The sequence below is a fragment of the Podarcis raffonei genome, chromosome 5 (genome assembly GCF_027172205.1).
Source record: "Podarcis raffonei isolate rPodRaf1 chromosome 5, rPodRaf1.pri, whole genome shotgun sequence".
NCBI lineage: Eukaryota > Metazoa > Chordata > Lepidosauria > Squamata > Lacertidae > Podarcis > Podarcis raffonei.
In genome coordinates this window covers 56,577,092-56,589,901 of record NC_070606.1, presented here as the reverse complement: position 1 = coordinate 56,589,901, position 12,810 = coordinate 56,577,092, and the positions used below count along the sequence as shown (strand labels likewise).

Genomic DNA, 12,810 nt, shown 5'->3' with positions numbered 1-12,810 from the left:
GGTGGAGGTGGGTGAGAAGGTGGCAAAGCAACAAGATTGGCAGAGCACTGGGGGAGAAGGCAGGACAAGCAGCCCAGGTGGCATGTTGGGAGAGAAGGGCATAGCCAAGGTGAGGGTCCCTAAAGGTCTCTTTGCCCATGCCCCCTCAAACATGGCAGTGCTGTCGGCCTCATCAGAAAAAAATATCAAGGCACACCCACACAGCCTGTGTGTTCTCCAGTGGGCAGCGGGTTGGCAGTTCCTTGGATGTCTAAATGGATGCCTTCCATGTTCTCTGCAGAAAGGCTATTCTAAGGCAAACCAAATAACTTTATACAATAAACTAATGTTAATTTGCAGCTGTTTTTATTTTATTCCTCTGTACCCCCATGTGCTGAGCCCAGTGGCGTAGCGTGGGTTGTCAGCAACCGGGGCAAGGCAAGTAATTTGCGCCCCCTAACCCGTGGATTTGCCCTAACCCCAGATGTTGCGCCCAGTGCGGCCGGCCCCCCCTGCACCCCCCACGCTACGCCACTGGCTGAGCCCAAGAAGAAGCGCCAAGTAAAGACAGAGAACCACAGGAGATTGCAAGGAAATATAATTGTGTGGTGATATTTCCTAGATGAAGAAGAAAACACCAGTTGTATAAATTCCCACCATTTACCACAAAAAGCTTCCAGATTTTAAAGGGCATCTCTGGGCAAGGACTCTTTCCCTCCTCTTGTAGTTCCACAAAACCTCAGAGGAGGAATGCTTCTCCCACACATACACATAGCACTTGTCGCTTTTGAATTGTAAGCTTCTGCCCTTTCTCCCCACACCTTTTTATGTTCCTCGTTTATGTTGTTTCCCTTTCCCTTCAGTCTGAGAACCACTTACTGGCTGTCACATAACTGCTGCCGTGGGTGTATGTCCTTTTCTCCACTCCACCTCCTCCACTATAGGCTGTTGATTTGAGGCTGCTGGTACTGCCTCCCTCTGTCAAAGTAAACACAACATGAGATTCTGTGGGTGGGAAAAGGCAGGAAAAGAGGACTGCAGAATAATATAGGGGCCTTTTGGTGGGGCCATATACAACATGAGCACGCCTCACATGTATGGTGTCAAACAACCATATGATTTTTAGAAGACATCTGAAGGCAGCCCTGTACAGGGAAGTTTTTCATGTTTGATGCTTTATTGAGTTTTAATATTTTGCTGGAAGCTGCCCAGAGTGGCTGGAGCAAAAGAGTCAGGTGGGCAGCATTTAATAATAGAAAGATGATGATCAATTTCACAGAAATAACATAAGACTAGACTAGCCTTCCCCAAACATGCTGGGGCTGATGGGAACTATAGTTCAAAACAGTGCTTTTTTGTAAAAAAATGTTTAGGGGGTACTCTCATTTTGACTCAAGAAAATCACCATTTTATAGTTCAAATTGGGGGAAATAAATATAGTAAATGGACAAAAGTACAAAGATTCACAAAATGTTTAGGGGTATGCGTACCCCTGCATCCCCCCAGAAAAAAGCACTGGTTCAAAACAACTAGAGAGTATGAGGTTGAGGAAAAGTGGACTGGATTAATTCCACTCAAGAATAGGGCTGCAACATGGTTAATTTTGAACTGACTAGGTGGGTCCCCCTGCCTACACTCACATGTGTCATAATTGCAAAATAGCTTCAGTGCTAGAAAACAGACCACTTTAAATCTACTTAGCTGAAATGAGAATTACATTTCAGTGAGAAAGGGAAGGCTAGAACCCTAGTCAGAAGAGTTGTACAATCAAGAGCTATTATCACTGCTTAGCACTCCTTACAATTACTTTGGTAAAGAAATCACACCACAGATGGTGTGGCTGGCCAAAAGTTACTCAGCAAAGGTGCTCGATATCAAACTCAAACAGCTGTTTTAGTCAACACATCCCATCCCACCCAGGTTTTTCCAGGCTGATAGTGTGAAGGGAAGTTACATCATCACAGACAATGCGGGCCGAGGTCATACAGAAGCCATGGGAGAATGGGACCAATTGATATTTAGAAACAACAACCCTCTACTGGCAATGTTCCTTGGCTCAGAAATAATATGATCTAACTGGATTTTGTTCCATATATTCTTCTGAGCCAAGCCTATGGGCCTAGTGAACTCCCATGCACAGAGAGGCTGTACAAAGTCTCTTGCTATTTTTAATTCATGTCTTTCCTGTAACTTGGGCAACTTCAGAAGAGCAACTGTAAGTAGGATGGTGCTTTTGTTATGCTTTGATTTATAAGCTCAGTGGCACAAACACTTGAGGGGCTTCTGACAAAGAGGCACAAACAAAGCAAACTGAGATGCATGCATGCAGAAACACGTATACTGAATTCTGTATAGCAGCCACTTACTTGGGGGAAGAGATGTCAGTCTGGTGGTAACAGTTTCTGTAATAACTGTAAAAAAAGAGAGAGAAGAGAAGTATAAACCCATGGATAGGTTGTCCTCATTTACAGATGAACCTTGATACTGCTCCTCAATCATTAGCATCTGGATAGCAAATTGAGCAGGTACGCAGGTCACCTGATCAAACTATTTCCCACTGTGGTGAGATCAATTGCATTTCCCTTCAAATCACAGCATTATTTCTAAAATCGCATCTATAGGCAATTTTAATGCAAATCTGTGCTCACTTTTCTCCCTGTTTGGGGGCGGTAAGTAAGTGACCACGGCTTCTTCTCTTTTTTTCAAAATTGCTAAGCTGAATTTGAGTCTTGAATTCAAACCAACAAATTCCTTTTGAAAGTTGTTTTGAATATTCATTTCTGGCCCATGGAAACCAATTTGGTAATTCTGAGAAGGACTTGATGTTTTACAAGTGAGATACTTATGAAGGCATATTGAGATATAACTTTTCAAAGGATGATATAATAATGTCAGAAGACCATTGAACCATGTGGATATTGAAGGGTGAAATGATTGCACACTAACTTTTACCTCTGCAATGTCGGTGGGAATCAACTTAAAGAATCATCTATTCCTAGAAAATGTTTCACTTACGTCTCTCTGTGACTTCTGTTCCATCCCGCTTGTTTTTCTTTGTTACAGCGGCCATATCATTGCTACATGAAGGCAAAGAGAAAGAGCAAAGGTTAACATATTCCTGACCCCCGGTGGCTACTTTGCTATAGTGGTCCCACTCAGGCCCTTTCTCCCTCCTCAGGCAATGCTAGGCTAGGAAGCAGGTTAAGATGTGCAGTTTGCACACTTTCACACAGTCCCTTCTGGACCACTTCATAGGCCTTTTTTTTATTTGATGAGAATATGTGTGATTTATAAAGACTGGAAAGTGCTCAGCCAGTTAGAAGTTTAGTATTTATTTGTTTTTTAAGATAAACCGATTCCTCTCACAAGAGAAAGGCATTTGGCACAGGTATTGTGTTCTTTGATCTCTCCCCTGCCTCATAAAATGCTCTGAAGTAATCTATCCAGGGTGTTAGAATGTTTAAAATCCGAAGTTCACAATTATTTCATTGAAGTTCTGGAAAGGTGTCTAATAAGTAGAAGAAATGTATAAACTTCTTTTTAAAAACAACTGCTTTTGTCAGTGAAGCAACAGTGTCATCTAGTGGCAGCTCAGGAATATTTAGCCAGTGTTTATCTCCCCCTGCTCAGATTTACAGTAGTTCACAGCTTTATTCTTCAAATGTTTCCAGGCCTCAAAATTTAAAATATTCCCGTAAAAACAGTCTATATTTGTTTGCTTGCACTTTTGGGATATGACTTCCTTGGGACCCAGTCATATTGGTGGTGTTCTTTGTTCAGTTCTTGTTTTCAGACATGTAGCTTTTTGAGGTTTTTAAATAACATTTTTACATTGTTGCATTTTCACAGTGTTGTACTACCCCAAACTCCTACAAGAAGAAGGGCAAAATAACAACAACATAAATCTTCTGCAATTATGTTTGGTGTTTGCCACCCCCTCTGGCACTAAAAAGTAGGAACGTTCAGATTTCTGAATTATAGTGGTTACTTTCCCCCTAATAAACTACAATGACTTGTTTAGTTCAGAAGTAAAAAGATACCAGGAAGGTGGAACATATGTTCTGCTGAAGGGTGTGAAAAAAAGAGGAGTGCTGAACGGGCAAGAAATGGGAGCAAAGTAGTTTATGAAGGGACAAGGTCTGTTGTTGCACATTCAAGTAGATGGGAAGCAGTGGTCCTGTAGGACCACAGAACCCTTTGTACTTATTATACCTGTGGGCACATATCTGCTATCATCTACTGAACTTGTGGAGGTAAGGAACATTTAAATCACATGCCTCCCCCTGCCCCAATCATCCTGGGAACTGTACTTTGCTCCGGGTGCTGGGAATTATAACTCTGTGAGGGGGTAAATCACAGTTCCCATTATTCCTTGCAGAAACTATGACTGTTAAAGTGGTGTAAAAGTGCTTTAAATGTATGGTGTGGGTGCAATTTATTCCGCCCACCTACATACGGCTCAGTGAACTCATGAAGAGGGTTTATTTGCCTTTGGGATGACTTTGAAAGTGGTTTTACTCATGCTCAGTGATTGGTTGATTGCCACTAAAGAAGGAATTTCCTCTCAAGCCACATTGGCTAAAAAGATGCCTACAGAAGCAGCCTTGCATGTATGCATGAGCCAATCTAAAACTCGCTGAGCTCCGTATGGGATTATATTGTGTCCTTTTTCCTAGACAAATACTGCTCCTGTGGAGGAAAATATTTGCACATGCAGTGAGTCTCATCTCAGGGTAAATCCATCCTAATTGTTTGTCTAAATCCACCCAAATCTCTTTCTTCACTGCTGTGCCCTCTTCCTCAGGATAATGGATGCCTGAGGCACTTCAGCAAACCCACAGCACCTTAAACCATGAATCACAGGCAGAGTCATAATTGGCGCGCATGATGAACAAGCTCCGACACTGAAGGAAGATGCTTGAAAGATGAGCTTAGGCGGGTAGAACAATGGAGCCCTGGAGCCAAACCCAACCCAGTCTATGAGAAGATTTTGGCTTGAGGTGGCATCTTGGCCTCCACTCTCCTCAGCCTCTGTTGTTTTGCTAAAATTTCTTTTGCATGTTCCTTTCTTTTGCTCAACCTTGGCTTTCAGGATTTGGGAGAGCAGCCAATGTGGAATAGAGGTGAGGGTGTCAAACCAGACCTGAAGATCAAATCCCCACTCTGTTGTCATGAGCAAGGCTGGCCCTACAATTGGGAAGAATAAGGGAATCACCTCAGGCAGCACAGACTGGCAGGCAAAGGCAACAGCTCCCCTAGCCACACCTCTGGCCGTTTCCCTCTGATGGAGATCAAAGCTATGTGTGCCACATGGCCTTGCAAGCACATACAAACACAACCAGCCTGTTGCAACCACCAGGTGCAATAGGGGATGGCATGCTCTCCTGTTGAGAGTGTTGATGCACAATTCAACTGCTAAGCCAGTCAGCTTCTGAGCATGGAAGGGGGAGCCATTGTGTCATTTACCTCAACTAGCAAAACATCTTGGGCCAGTCCTGGCCATGAAGGCCTTAGGCCAGTCACAGTCTCTCGGCCCAAACTACCTCAGAAGGTTTGTTGTGAAGTTAGAATGGTGGGGAGGAGAAGAACCACAAACATTTCTCTGAGCTCATTAGAGGAGGGTTGGCAGCTTGTGGCCTTCCTGATATTGCTGGACTGCAACTCTCATTAACCATGACCATTGAGCCACACTGGCTGAGGCCGATGGGAATTGGAGTCCAACACCATCGGGAGGACCATAGGTTCGCCAAGCCTTGCCTTAGGTGACACAAAGGATTCAAATGCAATTAAGTAAACTTCAGATGGCGTCTGGTTGTGCATGCTGTGAACAGGAAAATTGTGCCCCCTCCCTCTAGTCTCCTGCCACAGAGGTCCAAAGAGGACATTTCCAAGTATTTTAAAGATGCCAAGTAATTTAACAACAAAACTGAAGGCAATAGGACTCAAAGCTATCTGAGAAGCATACTCTTTAACCCACACAGGGAAAGTGTGGCCCTTCAGATGTTTTGAACTCCAGCTCCCATCAGCCCAAACCAGCATGGCTAATGGTCAGGGATGGTGGTAGTTCAATATGTAGAGGGCCACAGGTTTCCCATCTGTGACTTATTCTATGACATTTGTCTGGTGATGAATGCTCAGTAATCCCAGGAAAGACACAATGCAGTGTTACCATCCTTTAAATTATTCTTCAACTGGTCCCTGGGTCACAGCAATCAAATCCTAAGGCTGTCATTTCGCACTATTTAAACTAGGGTCGCCATACGTCCGGAATTTTCCAGACACAGCCAGGATTTAGTGGTCGGAAACAGTGTCCAGGCAGAAATTGCTTAAATGTCCAGGAAAATCTGGACGTACCCAACTTCGGAAGTGTATATTTTGATGAAGTTCCTAAATAGCTCAATAGCTTTGGACAAAACTAGATAAAGCTCAACAACTTTGGCCAAAAAAACAACTTTTGTGTCTGGATTTTCACTTTTTGAAATATAGAAAAAGGTTTCGCTTTGTTTAGTCAATCTACTAAAAAAAATGAAACCAGAAATCTCCTCTACTTCATTTATTAATGTTTCTAATTTATAGGCTGGTTTTAATTGTATTTTATATGCTATAAGCTGCCTTGATATATTTTATGAAAGTACAGATTATCAATGTTAAAACACACAAATAAATAGTATTTATTAGGTTTGTGACTCACTTGTTATCAAGGTCTCCAAGAGACTTACATTTAAAAGCATCAAAATAAATACACTATACCATTAGAAATTCAAATAAAACATCAACATTCTCATACAAACACTTAAAATCCATATATACACATATAGCTTGTCCACACTAGTGCAGACAGAAACAACCCGCCTACAGCAGCCGCAGGAAACTTTGGTAGCACACCAACACTAGAACAAAATCAGGTCCGTCCATTAATTACCCCTTTGTTCTATAGTCTCCCAGATTTGAACAGCAACTTTAGCCACTGAAACTGCTCCAGTTGGCTTGTGTAATCTTCCAGCACTGCTGATATCACTTATCAATCAATTTTACCTTTCACAGCTAAGCTACTATAGTAGCTTAGCCACTGCTCTGGGGTCCTGTGTACCACTCCTTCAAATATCTAAGATGACAGCAGGTATTTGAAGTCTAGCAAGCCTTTCTTTTCCTTTTGCTCCATCCTCTGGGGTACAAAGATGATTATCTCAGTGACTAGAAATGAAGCAGGCTGGCACATTTGCTTTTGGTGTTTCACATGGATGCCCATCATGTGATAAGACATCAAAGGAGAGGGAATTCAAAAGAAAAACTATTCTATATCCTGCCACTGAAAATGTTGCATTTGCCCAAGGAGCTGATTTAAGGATCATAAGTGAAATTTGGAGGTCTTCCAGGAGTGGCTGCACAGCAATCTGTTGGGGACATTCTAGCTCTAACTTTCCTGCAGTGAGCAGGAGGTTGGACTAAGGCAGGGGTTGCCAACATTTTTGGACCAGTGGACACATTTTGAATTTTCAGAGAGTGCTGGGGGCGCTAGACAAAAATAGCTGCTATGGAGGGAGAGGAGGCGTGGCATAAGACAAAATGGCTGCCATGTGGAGTGTGGCATAACACAAAAGTTAAATTATGTTAATTCTAGGTATTCACAATTATAACTAAACCAGAGCAGAACATTATTCTTTTAAGATGGTTTTGCTGATTACGTATTCTTACTAATACTGGTGTTTTTGTAGCAACAGGGCATAGTATAAAACAAAAACTATGGAAAACTTATGAGCAAAAAAATACACCAGGAGCTATCTGAAATAGGCATAAGATCTAAAAGAAACAAGGGAAATTATAGTTTTATCTTGATAAGAGTTCTTCAAATAGAAATAATTGTTAATGGACTTGTGATATAATTATATCCAAAGCAAGTGATTGCTTGCAAAATGCAAGCATGAACAGCAAGGTTGATACTGTGGTAATGAAGCAGCAATTTAGGGAAGGAGCATAGCTCACAGGTAGAACTTATACTTTGTGTGCAATCTCTGCCATCTTCAGCAGCTGCCAGTTGGTATATTTAGCAATACTGGGGTAGTCTGTGTGGCTTTCTCTAGATGTCTGGGGCGTTGGTTCAGTGAGATAACATGGCCAAAGGACTTAAGCACTGAGGCATAGTGTCCATTACAGTGGGATGGTGAAAAACCCCAGCAGCCCCAAAGGGAAAGGCCTTCCCAATTTCAAATAGTGATTGCTTCTCAGAGTATATTCATGCTACATTAAACTGGTCAGATCCTGCTGTAGTCCCGGTATGTCTATGCTGAGTGGGGCTTGCCAGGGTTTCAAGTAAGAGTCTGGCCCCACCTGGAGATGCCAGGGACTGAACCTGTGACCTTCTGCATGCAACACATATGCTCTTCCATTGAACCACTTGTGTGATTCAGTCTGTGTCAGCTCCTGCCATTCACCCAGCTACCAGTGAACCCCAGCAGAGAACCAGCAATGGCTGTGTGGACCCTTCAGCTACTTCTCATGCTCATCATGCAGATGCCCCAAGGCAAAGGGAAGTTGGATTTCTCTCAGACCCTTCCTGCCCTCCCAGTGATGTATTAAAGCACTTGAGCAGGAGCACAGAAAGTCTTCATTTGGTCAGGCATTTAGAACTCAGCTTTAAAAAACCCCAAAGTTAAGCAGCTTGGAATAGGCCGCTCAAGATAGAATCTTCAGAGGCCGGAAAAGGATATGGGGGAATCTGGTCCATGCTTCTAAACAAACCATAACCACAGTTCCTGCCCTGTTAACACTGGGCACTTCCATGTTGGTGGCATTTTGAGGTGAGATTCAGTCACTTAGTGGCATCAAGGTGCCACAATTTTAGTTGATTCAGAGGTCTTGTGCAACAAACTTTTTAAAAAATACCCCACCAAACTAGACTTTTTTGTTATATGGAGCGTGACAAGAAAAGCTGGAAAAACACTTAGTTTGAGGCATCAGCCATCTGATCTCCCAGCAAACAAATCAGGATGAATGTTCAGTAGGCAGGTAAAGTGGAAGCACCCTTAGATTAGTTGCATTTTGATATATGCACCACAAGTAGGGAGCAGGATCAAGCAAGATGTGTCATGCATGCCTCTAGGAAACAAATGTCCTTAGGATAAGGAATATGTTCAGTACAACACACCCAGCCAGCTCAGTGAAGTGATCTGTACTACACACTGCAGAAGAAAGCAAGATTTTTAAAATGCCGGAAGCCAACAGTTAACTTGCCCTGAGGGTATATTTATGCATTTTTCTAAATACAGTAATTGGGCAGAATTTGTGAATGGAAGTAAAATGGTGCGTTCCACTTCCTCAATATTTCTTTCAGCTCCCTAACCCGAGATTGTCTCTTCTGATGTTCTCTTTTCAGTCATGCCCTTAACACTTCAGAAGAAGGGAATGTTATCCCATAGGTAGAGGAAATTCATTCTGGGCCCTTTCAGCCACTATTGAAACACCATAAAAGTCACAATGCTCTTCAGAGCAGCTTAATTTTTAATCATGTTCTTTACTCCTATATTTTCCAGGAGACTAATTCAGCATTTAACTTCAGAAGATTTCTGAAAAGTTTGCCTCTATAGTAGAATCTAGCAAAGGCTTTATCAGTCTTGATAAACATATTTAAATACTATTTTGCAGGGGGGGGGGCCTGAAAGCCCACACTCCAGGTTTGAAACCAAAGTAGAAGCAGAGATGAGCAAAATAGACAATTGAATCGTGAAATAACATCATGTAAAGAATTAATAATGACCCACAAAAAACCCTTTTCATAATGATGCTAATTTTTGAAAATCCATAACTCAAGATTAGGTACTTAATTATATACAGGAATACAAAGGAGTGCAGTGATTCCTGATAATATACTCCTTGCTGATAAAGGTGGCTTGTTATTTTTCACAGTCAAGACAAAATTCCTTTCTGCAAAGGAACTGCAAGCATTTTTTGAGCGATATGGTTCAGTGTACCCAAAAAACAGGATCCACACACATAGTCCACAGAACTAGCATACAATAAGTACATTTTTGTAATGATGGTTATGCAGTTCCTCTGCCTTAAAAAAATGAATTAGTCAGTCTTTCTTCCAGGGTTCTGACATACCATACCCATCTACAGCTATAACCATAATCTTGTGAATGCCTATCTAATAAGGCTGCAATGCTTTTGTATGCTTACTAGGAAGTAAGTCTCATAAAATTTACTTTCAATTAAATATCCACAGGACTGGACCACATGGACCCAGATGTGAGAGGAAATGCTTATTTTGGCTTGTTTTCAGAGTATTGCTATTAAGTTGTATACTTATAGCTTTTCTTTCAATGCAAATTGTAAACCTATTTCCCCCATAACCAAACTGTCTCAATACTCAGTCTCTATAGCATAATTACTAGACTTCTTAATATAGAATAAGAAGCTATTTTGGCCCATATTTTGCCTGAGATTTATCTCCCCATACTTTCCCCCTTTTTTACAATCAAATAATCTGATAGAATTATAGTAGAAAAGGGCACCCTTCTGAGTGTTTCCTTGTCTTGTGTTACATACCTGAAGTGCTTCTGCTCGTAATCCTTATTGTTTGCTTTCTACCCAGATCCCAGATGTTGTCCCACAAGTCCTTGAATAAAGCACTCCTTCAGCAGTATGGTGTTTCTCAGACTGAGTGATCCTCAGAGAATGCTGAATTTGACTTGTATTTAATGTCTTTTACCCCACGCCCCCCAATCACGTATGTTCTTTTCCCCAAAACATTTTTCCTAAACAAGTCCTGACAAAGGTGTGTGATGGTTTCTTGCCTTACTCCACCCTATCAATTATCTGACACAGTGCGGGTAAAAAAAAAAAAGGCTGCCTCCAGGAATCAAATTTAACTGCTGAAATAAAACACATCAAGCTACAAGCTCAAATACATCCAGTCTAGCCTATTGCAATGTGCTTTACATGAAGCTGCCTTTAAAGATGGCATGGAAATTTTAATTGATGCAGAATGCAGCTACTTGGGGTTAGGTATTTGTTGGCTACCTTTACATTTTGGGCCCCAATTTGAAGGTATTTAACTCTTAAATCCTAAATAGTATAGGGCCAGGTTATTTGAAGAAAAGAACATATGAAGCCGAGGCCTCAAGACTGGCTTCAGAGTTGTTAGGACCCTGTGAGACATCTGCAGAGTCGGGACCTCACCCTCTCCCTCCCAGTAAGTAGCAGTGACTCTGCTGCTGAGAGGTCAGATACGTGGCAGTGCCCCTCATTAGTGACTCCTCCTGACCTGCTATGAAGGTCAATTAGATTCGTGATCTGGGCCTTTTCCATAGTGGCTCCATATTTGTAGAACTCCTTCTCAAGCCTTGTGCATTTGACCCCTTCTCTCTCCGTGTTTTTGAAGAGGCCTTGAAGACCTTTTTGTTTCCATCAGCTTTTAGTTGAAATATGCTAAGCTAATTTTTGAATGGTTGCAACTCTCTGCCTTAAATAGTTTTAACTATTTCATGGGAATCTGTTGGGCTGTGTTGAGGTGTTTTATAAACCATTTTAGTTTATAATTTTATATCTTTCTTACCCTTTTATTTTATTCATTGTGAGTCACCTTGAGAGGGCATAGAAATACTGAACCACCTGATTAAACAAGCAAATCACTTGAAATATCAGCCTCCTGTTTCCCAAAGTGGCCAGCCAGGGACCTCTAAGTAGCCTACAAGCATGACTTGAAGACAAAAGCAACTGGTAATACAGTGCCAAAAAGAGAGGCTACATATCCCCCAAATTCAGGGCGAAAGAAGACGCAGATTTACAAAAAAATTGCTCATGCTAATTTATATTCAAATATGCAAATTTAGAAATGACTAGAAAATAAATTGAAATACAATATGCCTCACAATACCAGAGAAGACTGTAACCAGGTTATCTGTGTGCCTGCTTTGTGCTAGCCGTTGACGGGCAACTTCAGCACCCTGTCTTCTCCCTTCATATTGTTCTTTATCTTCTTCCTGTGGTTCTTTACCTTATTGATATTTTTTTATCAGACTTGGACTGAATAGCCCTTCCAGCAGAGGACTGACCTCTGCGAATAATTGATATTTGGTGGCATACTGTTCTCTGAGCCCCAACTGGAGTTTCAATGTAGCCATTGTGGCTGCTTGCCACTGATTACCTTCCCCTTCATGAATCTGTTTAATCCTGTTGTAAGAAATGGGAGACGTGGTAGGAGGCCCCATTATACAGGCACAGGCCTGCAAGGGACCAATTAAGGTCTGTAGTTCAACCCAAAGGAAAAGGCACCAAATGCAGGAGAAAAGGGGAGGAAATCCTCCACCTACAATCTCAATAAACGATTCTGTGCACTTGGGTGTTTCCTCCCTATTTTCCCCCATGTAGCTGAACTCCCTGTGTGGTAGAAGGGAGCCTCATATTTTACAGCATCTTGATGCATTCTTGCTAGAATGTCATAGTGGAGACAATAATTCTGAGTGCCCTTTACACAGCTAAACACTTGCAGCAGGTGGGTCTATATCAGCGGTTCTCAACCTGTGGGTCGCGACCCCTTTGGGGGTCGAACGACCCTTTCACAGAGGTCACCTAAGACCAGGAGTCAGCAAGCTTTTTTGGTGGCTGGGCCGGTTCACCACACCACAAACCTCCTGGTAGGCCGGAGTGTGTGTGTGTGTGTACACGCACATGGCAGAGGGGGCTTCTCTCCCCCCCAGCCCCTCCTGTCCCACTGCCACCTAGGGTGCTGCCGAGAGCAATGTAGCAATGTACTTTACTGTTGTTATATTAAGACTGTTACCCATGCTACACCATGCTTCAAGACAAAATTTCATTTAGAAATAAATATTT

The 12,810-nt window shown here is 42.1% G+C and overlaps 1 protein-coding gene across 3 annotated transcripts in view; it reads right to left on the bottom strand.

Moving 5' to 3' along the window:
* COL17A1 (collagen type XVII alpha 1 chain) overlaps window positions 1-10,739 on the bottom strand; it is a 58,918-nt gene extending 48,179 nt beyond the window's left edge. For 2 of the 3 annotated variants that reach the window (XM_053389279.1, XM_053389282.1), the window contains exons 1-4: window positions 10,525-10,739; window positions 2,995-3,056; window positions 2,346-2,390; window positions 859-957 (exon numbers count right to left, since the gene is read on the bottom strand). In XM_053389279.1, the coding sequence (XP_053245254.1) occupies window positions 859-957; window positions 2,346-2,390; window positions 2,995-3,049 (199 nt within the window). In that variant the 5' untranslated portion in view covers window positions 3,050-3,056; window positions 10,525-10,739. The remainder of the gene's footprint in view (window positions 1-858; window positions 958-2,345; window positions 2,391-2,994; window positions 3,057-10,524) is intronic. The other variant, XM_053389280.1, reaches the window with a different exon arrangement.
* Between the last annotated feature and the right edge of the window lie 2,071 nt (window positions 10,740-12,810).